The sequence below is a fragment of the Carassius auratus genome, chromosome 6 (genome assembly GCF_003368295.1).
Source record: "Carassius auratus strain Wakin chromosome 6, ASM336829v1, whole genome shotgun sequence".
Taxonomy (NCBI): Eukaryota; Metazoa; Chordata; class Actinopteri; order Cypriniformes; family Cyprinidae; genus Carassius; species Carassius auratus.
Genome location: NC_039248.1, coordinates 12579000 through 12594189, shown reverse-complemented (window position 1 = coordinate 12594189; position 15190 = coordinate 12579000). Strand labels below are relative to the sequence as shown.

The 15190-nt window shown below is 37.7% G+C and overlaps 1 protein-coding gene across 7 annotated transcripts; it reads right to left on the bottom strand.

Moving 5' to 3' along the window:
• Window positions 1-195: 195 nt before the first annotated feature.
• Window positions 196-14602, bottom strand: LOC113097003 (protein polybromo-1-like). Of its 7 annotated transcripts, none has more exons than XM_026262252.1 (30): window positions 14467-14602; window positions 13538-13674; window positions 13340-13437; window positions 12833-12980; window positions 12475-12618; window positions 12256-12372; window positions 12095-12163; window positions 11531-11629; window positions 11357-11442; window positions 11192-11283; window positions 10846-11053; window positions 10607-10748; window positions 10326-10408; window positions 9948-10227; window positions 9424-9529; window positions 8636-9299; window positions 7484-7695; window positions 7155-7349; window positions 6895-7052; window positions 6451-6693; window positions 6215-6360; window positions 5947-6104; window positions 5200-5383; window positions 4836-5043; window positions 4314-4512; window positions 3308-3472; window positions 2710-2874; window positions 2139-2206; window positions 1850-2054; window positions 196-970 (listed from the first exon to the last, which is right to left on the bottom strand). In XM_026262252.1, the coding sequence occupies exons 2-30, from the start codon at window positions 13661-13663 to the stop codon at window positions 807-809; spliced, it is 4932 nt and encodes a 1643-aa protein (XP_026118037.1). In that variant the 5' UTR covers window positions 13664-13674; window positions 14467-14602; the 3' UTR covers window positions 196-806. The 7 variants fall into 7 exon arrangements, with proteins under 7 accessions (XP_026118037.1, XP_026118022.1, XP_026118049.1 ...); XM_026262237.1 differs by having other exon boundaries at window positions 14263-14596; XM_026262264.1 differs by having other exon boundaries at window positions 3392-3472; window positions 14263-14596.
• Between the last annotated feature and the right edge of the window lie 588 nt (window positions 14603-15190).

Sequence of the window (15190 nt, the reverse complement as noted above, 5' to 3'; positions counted from 1 at the left end):
AAAGTGTTTTTATTAAATGATTCCTACATTAAATTACAATTCAGCTTTTCTTATTAGGCGTATTTAAAGAATCTGCATCTGCAGAGGTTTGTGGCGTGGTTAGGCGGGCCTTATGTTACAGTGGTATGGTGGTGGAGGGGCTGGTAACCCAATCCTCTCACAAACATGTTTTGGACATACTTGAAGCACACTTTATCCATTTGAAATGCTGTTTATTGGTTAAATTGAGACAATTTTGTCATTCTTAATGCAACTGTGTTCAAGCATTTCTCACAGGCTTTTTTTTTTTTTTTTGCAGGTACACAATGAAAAAATAACAAATTACATTATCATTAAAATAAAGAGGAACTTATCAGCTTAATTTGCCTCTGTATATAAAAAAAGAAAATATATTTGTAAACAGCTACTGTGTTCTTTTATAATTTTTGAAACCTTTTTTATAGAGTGGCCATAGCCAGGGAACTTTGTGAGGATTGGTGGTTTTTAGCAATATAAAAATTATGTGGTTCAACATCATTAAAGCACCCAAAATTCATTTAAAATAACAGTCAGTGAAATATTTCAAATCCAAGTCAGTAGTTATAAATTGATGCACGAGTGACTTAATTCCAGTGCTTCATATGTACCTAAATGTGGCTAATATTTCTCACACACACACAGAGACAGACACAAATACACACACAACTTGGAGATTATTGCTGAAGTATTTCTGATGGTACACAATACTTTATCACATTGTAATAGGAAAGATTTGGTAGAAGTCTTGCATAAATAAGAGTCCTGAGAGTTGGGGATAAAACAAAGGTTTAAAGGCTGTACGCCTGTCGGATATTGAGCGTGTCTTTCATCATCAGGTCTCTGAGTCGCCATAATGCATCGGCCATCGTGGTGTGAGCGCCCTTGCTTTTCAACCAGTGAGTAGGGAGACGGCTCTCTTGCTCCCTGGTGAGCCGGCAGTCTTTTCTTTGTGCTGAAGGAATGAAAATTAGAAAGAAAACCTTTTTCAAACATGCATCATTCGGGACAAGGCCACTAAAACTGAGCAGCAAAAATGGGTCATTCAGAAATGTTTTGGCTTTAACCATACACAAGCAATTTACACACAGAAGACGTAACGGTGCAGCCTTTAATATGAAAACACTACTTTAAATTACTAAATTATGAATGTTTTTTGTTGCAAGACATCATATATGTATATATTCGTGTGTGTAGCATTTAGTGTTTTTTTTTATAAGGAAATGTCATAAAACACTTGCTTAAACAATACAAATATTTCTGCAATTATTTAGTAAATACTACTTTTCAAATGTTTGGTGTCTGTAACATATTTAAATGTTTTTGAAAGAAGTCTATTAATTTACCAAGGCTGCATTTATTTAATCAAACCTACAGTAAAAACATTAATTATACTGTGAACTATTATTGCAATTGAAAACAACCATTTTCTAATTCAACATTTTAAAATGTAATTTGTTAATCTGAAGGCAAAGCTAAATTCTCAGCAGCAATTACTTTAGTCTTCAGTGTCACATGATCCTTCAGAAATCATTCTAAAATGGTGAATGTTTGAAACAGCTGTGTTGTTAAGATTTTAATAAAAACCATAAAACATTCAAAAGAGCATTTATTTGAAATATTCTTATAAAGAAATAATTTATATTATTATATGTCATTACTGTCAATTTTGATCAATCTAGTGCATACTTGCTGAATAAAATTAATAATTTTGGTCAAATTAAGATGAACCTAGCTGACTTCAAACATCTGAAGATTAGTGTAACTGTACATGACTTCAAAAGGAATACATAAAACAACTCTCATATCCAATTCGCATACAAATCATCTTTACCCTTAAGGCTCTGGTCCCACTTGCTAATAGTGGAGGACTCCGCACTGAGGCCCTCAATGTACTTCAAATAAGCTTCTGAATGCAGAAGACGCTGAGGTTTTGGAGGCGGGGCCACAAAAATAGGCGGAGTTAGCTGCTGCTGGCCTGGTTGACCTTGACCTGGATATGGTGGTGGAGCTTGCTGTCCTGGGCCATATCCACCCATCTGAGAACATTAGGTAAAGACAGAGATGACAATCTGCATCTGCTTTAGTGTCACCAGTGAAAGCTGCATGAACATGTTCTTCACCTGCATGCCATAATGGTTTCCAGGACCAGGACTTCCAGCCATGCCGTTCATTCCTGGGCCCATCACACCTGAGTAGGAAAGCAAAAATAGTTTAAATCTCAACTCCAACAGATAAGGTTGCAAATAATGTGCACTGACTGAATAAAAACAATATTGTTTACATAAATGTGTGTTACATTTCCCCCAAGCAAGTGGTGTTTTTATAAAACAATGATTCAGTGAAGTCAGTCAGTGGAAAAGTGAAATGACAAATCATGTGTAGAAAATAGATTAAGAAAGTGTGAGGTGAGATATTGAGGAAAAAAAGCATGTTAGTGGTGTTGTGTGAATATTTCCACCTTATGAATTAGATACAACTAAAATTAGACAAATTAACAATTAGCTCGGTTTCAAAACCATATAAGCTGCCTTGCTGTCCAGGCAGTTCACTAGTTTTTGGAACAAAGCGATGATTTCAAACCGAGAGAGACAAAAAACAAACAAATAAAAAACAGATTTATTATTTTATTTGGATTGAAGCTGGTCGGAAGATCTTCAGATGTGGTTTCTGTCTGATCGGGATGCTTCTTACCCGGATGGGGCATACCAGGGTACCCGGCCATGCCTGGTAGAAGGTAGTGCTGGGAAGGCAGCTGGGGCACCCCCATGGAATGAGGTGGTGTGCCACCCATGCCCATCATGCCCTCAGAAGGACCCTGCATAGGCATGTAGGGCAGGCCATAATTTCCCATCATGCCTTGGGTGAGGAGGAAAAAGATCCATGCATTGATGACATGCAGTTGTCTAACAAGTCATGCAACTACAAAATAACAATCATATCAATGTCAAAGAAAGTGTGAATTTTTAAATGTGGTAAAAAAAAAAGAGCTCTACATATTAAAGGGTTAATAAAAAAGGTTCTCATGCAAATAGACAAGTGCAAACGTGAAAAAGAATGTGACAATATTCAAAAACACAAGACGAGACCAAAATGTTTGCATACAAACAAAAGGCATTCAGTGAAATGAATTGAATAATCACTAATGGGGCACACTTTTGGTTTGGGGAAGATAAGGGACATGACTGATGAGTTGAGGTTTTAGATGATTTAAATAGATGAGAAACTGTCGGAGGGTGCCCGGATGCTGCATCTGTCTCTTTCAGCAAAGGTGGGGGCGATTTGGCGTTACCTGGCACAGGTGGCATGGACTGGTTTAACATCCCCATAGCGCTTGGGGGAGGTACCACCCCCATCATTGAGCCGACTGGGGTACCTGCTCTTGGAGAAGCCTGCTGCTGCTGCTGCTGAAGGACCCTCTCCCGTTCCTGCTGCTCTACCAGTTTAGCTGCCCGTTCTGTAAAAACATTGATAACTGAATTGGGACTCTTTAGCATGTGGTTGTATTAAGCAATGCTGTGAATAAGAAAAACATTTTCTATACAGAAATAGTGTTGAGCAAGTAGGAAAACTAATCCTGGTTACCATTGTTCTTTATTTCTATGGGGAAATAATCTCAGCTGCAGACATGCAAACATTCAGATGTGAGATCCCAAATGCATCTCTTATCTTGTGACTGAATTCGTTGTATTCAAAGCAGTGTCTTGTAAAAATGTTTGGCTTTATTTGGGATATGACTGGATATTTAGCATAATGGAATATTTTACCTTAAAATTAAATTTGTTTGAAAATGTAGTACTCCTATTCTTCTCCTACTTTTCGATTTGAACAAATTTAGCAACAGCTGCCAGAGTTCAAACACTTGATCATTACAGTAATTCACAAGTAATCGACAACCAATCAAAATCATTTGCTGTCTTGTGACATGAAATTCTGTGTGCGCTCAAGTAACAAATCCATAATCAAGGCATTTTAAGGCATTCAAACCATCACGTCAAGCCAAAATACAATAATAATGCTTCCTCCAGTGAAAGAGTCCATCCCCTATTTTCTTCTCATATCAAAATCCACAGACATATTTGTTTAGAACCATTTTGGACTGTTTTTACTTGTAAACAGCGCTTAACCTGTTTGAACTCTCATTCTGATGGACCCCATTCATTGCAAAGGATCCATTGGTGAGCAAGTGATATAATACTTAATTTCTCTAGAGCTGTTTCAATGAAGAAACAAGATCACGAGGTGAACTTAAAGTAATCAAAGCTAGAGCAACTTCTCAGGAAAGGTTGAGAACATACCTTCATATTCCACTTTCTTAGAAGCTTCCAGGTTCCTCCATTCTGTGCCCACCAGGCGGCTTAGCTCTCCAAAGGAGAAATCAGGGTGACGAGCCTTAATAATAGCCCTCACTTCACTGCTAAACAGGATGTAGCCACTCATGTTGATCTTACGCTTGGCTCCTTCCTTTTTGGACATCCCCTTAATCTTTGGCGTGGACTGTGCATAGCAAACAGTGGTGTAAAGAAAAAGTCAGGTGCTGTTAAATATGAAAAAAACTGGAGAATAAAAGTTGATCAACTTAAAACTAGACAGTTAAAGATGTATATATTATTCCATATTGAATATAATAACTCAGAAAGCAATGGATTTCTGATAGCAATAACTATGTAATATTTTTATTAATGTTTCATTGTTTCATGTTTGCTTAAAACTGCTTATGATGCACACCTAACTGGAAAATGATTAATATCTGAATATTCTTGTGCATGTAAAACTGGACAGGATGGGTAATGACTGATTTTTTTGGGAGAGTGGAGTACCTGTGGTGGTGTATAAGGCATATCCATGTCACTTGTTGTGGATGCCCTACTGGGTGGCATTGAGGGCGTCGCTGCTGCTTCATCATCATCTTCATCCAGGTCATCCATATCTTCATCCAGATCTTCCATGTCTGCAAACTTAGCCTCTAGCTCCTCAATCTTCTTATCCAGCAGTGGAGACGGCACCTTCTGGGGCACGATGGGTTTTCTGAAAATTAAATTACAGCATCAGTTAGTCGCTAAACCCAATCAACCATTTCGAGCCTTAGTTGAAGTCTGGCACATTAATTATTAATAAAAGCAATCAGACTTTGGCTGTAACATATATTGCCTGCTAAAAGTAAGGTAGGAGAGTTAAAAGCACCTAAAGTAGAAGATCTCGTCATCAACGACCTTGGCTGAGAGGGAGAAGCGTTTTAAAGCTTTAAACTTCTTCATCTGCTTTTCACTCTCAATGTAGCGACTTTCAAACAAGAGAATGTCTTCTTCTGGACATTCAGTTGGTCTGCAGGACAGGAAGTCCTTAAAAGACGAGACCACACATTTCCCTGTGAAAAAAAAGGGAAAGGCTTAAAATATGGTCCATAGTAAGGTTTCAACGGAGTCAGTTTTTTTTTTTTTTTTTTTTTTTACAGACAAGGTAGAAAACCGTAGAAGAGAACATTGGAATTAAAATGAAAATGTTCAAGTACTTAATCAGCTGTATAAATCCCATTTGTGGGAATACACTGTCAACATGATATATTTGCTACTGGATCTGCAATAATTTATTGCACTTTTTGTTCTTACTCGAGCCAAGTGATCCCGCACTGATTCAGTTATGCTTTCAGGGTTCTGAGGCGGCTGGTTTTGTACTATAAAATCACTGCAGACTTCCGCAAGAAGTAGGTCTTAATTGCATTTCCAGTGTCTTTGTGAAATTAAAAGTCTCTGAGAATGTTAATGATCCCAAAGCCACCATGTGCATTGACAAGAATGGTTGGCAAATGTTCTATCACAGCTTGAACACCCACAAGTTTGGTTAGTTGTGGGTTGCGGATGGATAGCAAACTGGTATGAAAACTAGGATTTTATTACAATTAGATAGAATTTATTCGTTCAGTGCCCATACCTAAGATGCAGGTCATAGGACAGTTCTCCTCCAGGCTGCTGAGGAACACCTCACGTTTGTAGAACATCTTTGTTGGCTCATGTTCCGTTTCCTCGGGGTGGATGAAAATGGGTCCAAAGAAGAATGCTGCTCCATCCCGCATCCACATCTTCTCGATTCTGTCCATATCAACCATAACAACTCAGACTAATGCTGTGGGCTTATATTACTATCAATTGTGTACTTTTACAATGAGTTATTGGTGTAAAAGCAGCATGATTTTGCCCACCTGCCAACTCGTGGTCGCACCAGCCCGTGGGAGCGTATGTAGACACAATCGCCAAGTTTAAGCCACATGTCATTGTAGTGGAGCTGTTCATAGTACTGGCATCCTGGCTCCCCATTGGCCACTTCAACTGGAACGTCTTCTCGCTCCTGTAATGAGTGCAAGAGAGTATATTAAATGCTTAATTTAATTTAAGAAAAAAAGAAAAATGTACTCAAAATCAATCATTTCCTTCATACCTTCTCGATGAAGCCACCACTCTCCGCATCAGGAAGATCAGCCGCTTTGTCTTTTGCACTGACAAACATGGAGGCAACTCTGACTACAGGCAACTGAACCTCTCGAGGGACTAGTTTGACAGAGCTTGGCGGCATGGACCATACTTTGATCTTCTTGAAGGTTTTGGTCCTGGCAGTGTAGCGGGATTCACAGACATAGATGTCTTCAGGTTTAAAGCCTTCTGGTTGCAACTTGAAATACTCCTAAAACAACAATCCCACATTCAAGAGAATGAAATGCTAAATTCTTCAAGAGCCTGTGAGGAACATATTGAAACTAAAGTACATCTAATAAGATATATATACCATTAATTTTACTTTCACTGCAACACATATGGCTTTATTTTGTGAACCTCTTGGTCATATAAATGTATTATTTAATTATATTTGCCTAATGTTACTCACCTTTACAAACAACACAACACATTTCCCCAAGATCTTGCTGAAAGGAACATGGTTGTAGTAATCGCTCTTGAATACCTCCTTTTCCAGAAACTTGCGGGTTGCCAAATGGAAAGTTTCCCCTGGACGATAAAACCAACATCCGTACATCCACTGCTCACCTGCAGTCAACAAACACATCCAATTGCTAATACAAGAAAAAATTATTTGACAAATGGAGGAGCATTAAGCAATGACAATAAAGGAAAAGAGAATGTGCGCACCAGCTTCGTCCTTCCAGAGTTTCTCAATGCAGACAATGTGAGGTTGCAAATTTGCTTCTGAAGGCTGAACATACACACAGTCTCCCACGCTGTAGGTGTTGTTCTCAAAATTGCAGTCCTGACTATATGAGCTTTGAGGACCTGACGGCCACTGGCTTCCTGCAGCACCCTCTGCTTTGTCCTCTTCTGGAAGAGCTATTAGTCATAAAAGCAAAGTGCAGATTATTACATTTCTCATTATAGCAGCAAGACTTTAAAGGGTATCCCAAGGTTTGAAAATGCTAGAAGCAACAGCAAAGCAATTTCTGAAAATATCAAGGGCAAAAAACCTTTACTGTCTTCTTCCCGTTTCAGCTGGTCTTCCTCAATTTCTTGGGGCAGTTTCTCTCGCTTCTCTTGATCTATGTCGGCATGCAGATGTTTGGATGTGTAGCTCAGTGCTGGGGTCAGCAAGATTTCACCATTCTTGCATAGTTCGTCACGGATCTTCACAAAGAAATGCTGCAACTCCACAGAATCCTCAAAGATCTCAGAATCGGTCCTGGAAACACACACCAGCTGTAATGAATTCTCAGATTACCGGTGCTAAACTTGATTTCTATTTACATTGACTTTACCATCAAACTTGATTCTGTTAGAATTGAACAGAGCTTAAAAGGAATTATTCATGAAGTTCTTTTCATCATTCACTCACTCACATATCATTCCAAAACCTGTAAATCTTTTTCCCCCTATGGGGCTATTGCTATTATGTTGCCAAATAATGCCAAATTATCATAGCTATGTCAGAGAGTTTAATGCAAAGCATTTAATCAAGTCTGACAAGTAAAACTACAGGATTACATCTGATACACATACAAAGACTGCATTCATTTTAAAAACTTCAAAATCATATATTTCAAGTTTTAAAATAATATTGTTACTGATTACATTTGTAATAGTATATGGCAATAATTTGCATATTGAATATCTATAATAGTCATTCAGTTGTGTTAAATGATCACTTTTCTTTTACTATACATACTCTAAACATCAAGATAAAACACGGATAATTAATTTTGTTTTATATATATTATAGATATTTTGGAATTTTGACTAAAATCTAAAAGTTGGCTCAAATAGGAAAAGTAAGACTAAAAAAGATCCTACTTTTCCATATTGCATAGGAAGGAACCCTAATAAAATATGGAATATTTATATATTTTTTTTTTATTTTTTAAAGCATCAAAAACATCTCATAAAAGTGGTCCAATATGCTAAATTGTGGAATGAGGTTTGAGGAAGACACAATGAGGGGAAAAGAAAACACTGGCACATAGAACAAGTAATAAAGAGCCTTTTATGGTTGAATTTTTTCCCGCCATCATCTTTAAAGCCTAAATCCATTCCTATTAATTTTATAGAAAGTGGCATCTTTTAAATTCCAGTTTCTTTAATGGTGACAAGAATAGCTAATTTTCACACTCTTCCCTGCTGCTCACCTGTTGAGACGTCTTGCTTTCTCCAACACCTCAAACACATGCTCCTGGAACACATCCAGTCTTCGATAGCGGCCGTGATCCACATTATTACGAATAATATCTAAAGTGAGGGGAGGGTCCTCTGGATTAGCGGGGTCGATGGCGGGAACCTCTGCCAAAGAGTCACTATAGCAGCGGCCTTCATCATCCTGGTAGCCCATCATCGAAACGAAGAGGTTCCTGATGAGCTCACGCACGAGAGAGGCAACCGACAAACCACCCAGTCCACCTTCGTCTCCCTCCTCTTCATCCTCAATTTGTCGACGGGCTTCCAGGAAGGCTCGATGGAGCAGCAGTGCATCTCGGTATATCAGAGACTCTGGCTCATTGTAGGTGCAGGCGTTGTTGAACATAAGGATGAAATCTTCTGCTAACGAGTCAATATCTTGATAGCGTCCCTGTACCATGTAGCTTCGTATACGTTCCATGTCAATAGGACGCTTAATGGCAGCATAATAGTCAGGCAGCTCAGAACGCGATGGAAGACGCAGGAAAACGGCACTGAGACGTCGGCCACGATTGTCTGTGAAGTTGCGCACTGCTTCGTAGAGATCACTAAGCTTCTGCTGGAGTGGGGTGGTCTGGGTGCGGGCCTTTTTAGGGGAGGCAGCAACTCCACTACGGCCTAGAAAAAAAGAAAGGAATTTAGTAAACCCACCTCCCCAAAAAAAGTTACATCTAAAATTTGTTTCTTAATTAGTGCGTTAAAGTGTCCAATTTTAGTCACAAAAAAAAAAAAAAAAACATACGAAGCTTGAGTTTGGGAGAGCCCATGTCATCTTCCTCAGGAGGAGGGCCAAGCTCCTTCTGTTTATCCTTTACGATCTTCTCCAAGATGTTTGCATCATTATAAACCTGCAGAAAAAAAATAATTGGCAAGCATACATTTCAAGTTAGATTCTTCAAATTAGGTCTTTTCAATTTAAGACACTATATTCAGGTTTGAACCCACAAAATGAAATACTGAAGAAATATTATTTCTGAATGAAAGTTTCCTTTAACACCACTGTCATCTTATACATATTTGTAAAAGATAAGGATAAGCAACTAAATACAGACAGAATTTTGGGGCTGGCAAGACTTTTAGTGTTTTTGTATGAACTGTAACAATTATAGTATGAATTATTATAATGTTAAATAACGTTTTTAATACGGAATATATACATTTTAGAATGCAGATTAATCCTGTGATAGCAAAGCTGAATTTTTTGGCTGCCATTAATCCAGTTTTTAGTGTCACATGATCCTTCATAAACTATTTTAATATGCTCACCTGAGACCCCTCCTCATTATAGTGGCGGGCATTGCGAAACATTAGCTTCATGTCATCCATAAGTGCTTCCTCATTGTTATAACGCTCAGTGCGGATATTGTTCTCGATGGTACGCAGGTCCATTGGGTCTTGGATGATCTGGTAATAGTCTGGGTAATCCTTCTTAGAGGGCTTCACCATGAAGAGATCACAGAGGCGGCGTCCAGTGCCTGTCTCACGTGCTTCAGTCACTGCAGCATACAGCATCTTCATTCGGTTTTTCTTGGTGTTCTTCTTGTGGCTTTAAGGACCAGATAATGGCAGATTTTTTTACAACATTTTACTGACTGCAAGTCATATGGGTAAAATAAAATGAGAGTGACATCATTTAAAAATTACCTTTTCCTTTTACTACTTCCCAAGTCAGAATTTGCAGTAGAGACCTCTCCTTCATCATCATCTCGAAGCTCTCTTTTCTTTTGCTAGAACACACAATCAACCAAAAAAACAACATTTTTTTTTTCCTGAAACACTAGGACATTTGGAGTAGGTTTTCAACAGTTTGGAAAAAACTTTATTTCTTAAACTTGTTACTTTTGTACTATGAGCTAAAAATTGTTGTGGTTCACCTGTACAATGACAATAAAGATATTCTAATTCCAATTCTAAAGCAGACATACCTGCATTATTTGCTGTAACCTCTGAGCACGTTTGTATATGGTGGAGTTGGGCATGTTGTAGCGTTTAGCATTCTCAAACATTAACGTGAGGTCAGCCTCAATCTGCTCGATTCCTTCATAATCCCCATTCTTCAATTTATCCCTATAAAAAAAGAAAATATGAAGAGAATGTGTAAATATTGACTGCTTTCAAACATCACGATTTAAATCAGCAGATATATCACATGGGTTATCCACACCTGATCTGTTGCAGGGAGATAGGGTTTTTGATCTGATGGTAGTAGTCCGGGTATTCTCTTCGTGCGGGCAGTTGGAGGAAGGGTTCAGCGAGAAGCAGCCCCTGAACACTTCGGGCTCCGCGCACTGACTGGTACAACAACAAGATTGGGTCACTTGCACTGAGACCACAATCTGCCTCCGATTCTCCAGTGTCATATCGTACAGTGCCTGAGAAAAGAACAATCCTTCAGCTATATTAAGCTGCAGACATTGCAAATGTATTTGTGAATACGACTGTCAGCAGACCTTCTTAGATGGATTGTTATAGAGTTATCTTGGACAAAGGGAACTGTGGGTATGATGTACCTGTCAGAATCGAGTCTTCATCACTTTCGGACCCAGCCTGAAGAGCCATAGTGATGACAGACAGCCGGTCACCCTGAGCAGACCTCCGATTTCTAGCAAAACACAGCATGTTACAGACTAAAAGATGCATCTTCAAAGCAACCAGTTGAGGAAAAGAAGAAATACCTGATGCGGAGGCTAGATTTAGTGGGTTCAGCCTGCTCAATCTCAGTCCTTCTCTGGGCAAACACCTTCTTAATTGCGGTTGCATCCTTTACAAAGACAAAAATATGTTTATGTTGTATACAAGGAGTTAAAAGTTTAGGATGAATAGACAACAAGGGTATAAAGTTTACATACCTTAAAAACTTGTGACCCTGGCTCATTGTACGTTTTGGCATTTTTTGTCAAAAGATCAACATCCTTGGCCATGGCACTGATGGATCTGTAATGTCCTGCCTAAACACAGAACAAATTATTACTATTATTCACCTTATTTTGCAACACAGGAAGTAAACCATTTCATGTCGATGTGAGAGATAATTAACTACAAGAATAAAGTGAAGTAAACAGTAAAACTATTTGCACTACTAATTAGCATATTCCTAATTACGATAATAAATAAAAAAAATAACAGTTTGCAATATCAAGCAGCGTAACAGACTGTTTTTGTACAGCTAAAATAAATAAATGAATGCACCTAACACTGGAAGTTTTGCACATAAGTTACAAATATAATTATTATAAAACTCTTGCTAAGTAAATAATGGGCATTATTTTAATTTGAACAATTTCATGAGATATACATTACATCCGCCTTTAACAGTACTGTCACAGTTTAAATTATTATAACAGCTCCAAATGCACACCACTACACATTTTGATTGCTATAGTCCGCTAACGTATTTTCAAAGCACCACATACCTGTATCTTCTGAGCCACAGTGCGCAGATCTATTGGCTCTTTTATTACGGCATAATAGTCTGGATAATGCTGGAAAAGAAAGAATGGGGATGGGAAAAGTCCGTTTTAATTATTTAAAATAATAAACTTGTCATGATTATCCACACTGCAAAATGACCAACCAATTTGGAGGGAAGTTTTTGGAATAGCTCGCTGACAAGCCTCCCTGAGGAATCAGTGCATGATACTATGGCTTCCAAGAGCTGCTCCAGTATGGCTTTTAGATAGCTTGGTGGTCTCTGTTTGGCAAAGGTGTATAGAGGAGAAAAAAACGATATCAGTCTGGATGTGCAAATTAATATTAAAACCTTTTTTTTCTTTTAATTGTCAAATGTTTTAACCTCCTCTTCCATGGAAGTACTAGGGTTTTCCCCATCCTCATCATCCTCAGCCTCTTCTCCTTCGGCTCCCTGTAGCAGTTCATTCTTGGTAGACAGGAAGACATTCAAAAGCCTACAGGCAGCTTTGTACTCCGCACTGTCAGCCTGTTGTAAGAGACCCACAGGTGTATTAGCATTTCTGAGTTAATGGTCGGTGGGTGTGATGCTGAACAGTTCTGCTTGTGCAATAGCTATGTTGGCTGCTACTGCAAACTGCAAACCAGTCCTGCGGTCTAAAATAACAGACAGACTGAACTGATTCATGTGCTAGAAATTTCAATATTATGTGTGAATGCAAACGCAAACTCTATCAACTCACTTGATAGTAAGCTTTGGTGTTATTAATAAGCAGATGAAAGTCAGCTGAGAACTGCTCTACATCCTGGTATTCCTCTGCCCTGAGCTTCTGCTGTATTTTCATCATGTCTATGGGCTGGCTTACCACTTCATAATAGTCAGGCTGATTCCTAAAACAGGAAAAATAAGAATGCAGGTTAGTGTATGGTTTATTTCATCACATTGTGAAATGATACAGAACTAATAAAACTAATAAAAAAGTGTGATTACTGCTTTTACTTTTCTGCATACTTTTCTACTATTTTATAAAATGCATAAATTGAGCCAGTGTTATTTTAGTATCAATTACACACTATTATTGTATTTATTAATATTTTGAAATAGAATTTCTTTTTATATTTCCTTTTTTTGTCCTTTACTCCATTTAGAATGGTGTGTAAAATACTATGTATTAAAAAAAGAAAATGCAAGTGTGTTCAAACATTTGGCTGACAGTGTATATTAAAAGACAAAGATAACACACTGATACCTCCTCTTTGGTGCACGAACAAAGAGCTCACAGATCTGTCTGCCTAGGTCATCTTTGTAATCTCTGACAGTGTTATACAATTCATGGCACACAGCAATCTAAACAAAAGATAAAGTCAAAGTCAATCTGCCAAGATAATTTTTGTGATCTAAACCACTCTTATGTTGTTTTAGTCTATATTAAACGCCATGTACTCACTTGATCAACAGAAGGAGCAGTGGTAGCTCTCCTCCTCTTCCATCCACTGACTGGGGTGGATGAGGTGGCATCATCAAAGTCTCCTGAGCTGGAGGGAGAGGTGGCTCGCCTTCTCTTAGTGCCCATTGAAGTGATACCTATTCACCAACAAACATCCTTTTAGACTCAGGGCTTCCAGCACTAATTCATTTCCATGACTCTTCAAGTTGTGTTAATAAAATAATGAGGGCTCTCAGAATCATTTCATGGAGATAAATCTCTTTTGTATGCCAGGTACCAATACTTAATATCTATACATTTGCATGGTTCTATTTTTTACTGAACAAATGTCACAAGTTAAACCTAAAGCGCCTTCACATCTGAACGTAATACCTGAATAGCCAAAGATAACGCAGAATACTTTAGAGTACAACATAATAAAAACCTTTACGATAACTAACGCAGATTTTCATGATTTAAAGATGGTATTATATGTTTGTACTAGATTTTGTGAATCACCATATGTAATATCCCCGTAATAAATGTTGTTTACAATTCCTGTGAGCTACTTCTCATAAACAAACCACAGTTGACCTGATTAATGGAGGACAAAAGAAAGTTTGGACATTAATTCATCACTCATATGTGCATTATTTCATACCACCTGTTACGTAAACCTTTAACAGAAGCGATTATGCTTTAGACTATATGCATGAAACGTTACAGTGTTATGTGGAATAGCATACTTAGCCGCGTGTTAATCTTCCGGTAAACAATCCCTAAACACCAACAGCCAATCGAAGCTCCGTGTTTCAGTCAAACAAAAGAGCGGTCTCGCGGTGTGTTCTCGTACTCACTCACTTCTCTAGAAAAGCGCACTTCGGTTTCTTAGTTGCTGAACTTTATAAACGTATTGGGGAACGAAGGTTTTTAGAAGTACGCCGACCTACCCGTATTAAAATCTCAACTTTATTGGCGTAGTTAGGAATTATCTTTCAGTAACAACACAGCAGCAACTGTTAGCCAGCAAGTAACGTTAGCGTTGATGGCTAGCAAAGTCACGCCTCCTTTGCCACACGAAACCGGAAGTACATTGAAGAGGTCCCACCTTACATCCGAAATGTAGAATATTTGAAATATTAAATATTATTTTCTCCTTGATGAAAAATGAATACAAACGCTATTCGAGATAGGATAAACATTTACATAGATTTAATAATTACAACGTAATTAAACTTAATCTATTTTAAAGATTGCAGCGAATTAAGAATGACGAAAAGCAAATTATAAAAGCAAAATATAAAAGCAAATTAATGGAGCCAAATAAAAAAAAAATCAATTAAACTTCACATATTTATAATTAATAATAATAATAATTAAAACTGCTACTTTTATAGGCCTACTAAATAAATGCTATTAACAAAATGACATATGCAATTACATATACATAAATTACAATGCCATTTTTTCATTAATTAAATACTTTCAAAGAACATTTACAACGATTGTAATAAGATGCTGCATTCTAAACACTTATTGGAAATTCCCAGGCAAGCCCATTATTTGCTTAAAAACGCTAATTCTCTTTGCCTTTTAGTTAAACATTAATTAAAATAAAATTTAGCTATAAGACATAAATAAATTATATATATAAACTTCAGACTTCAGAAAATT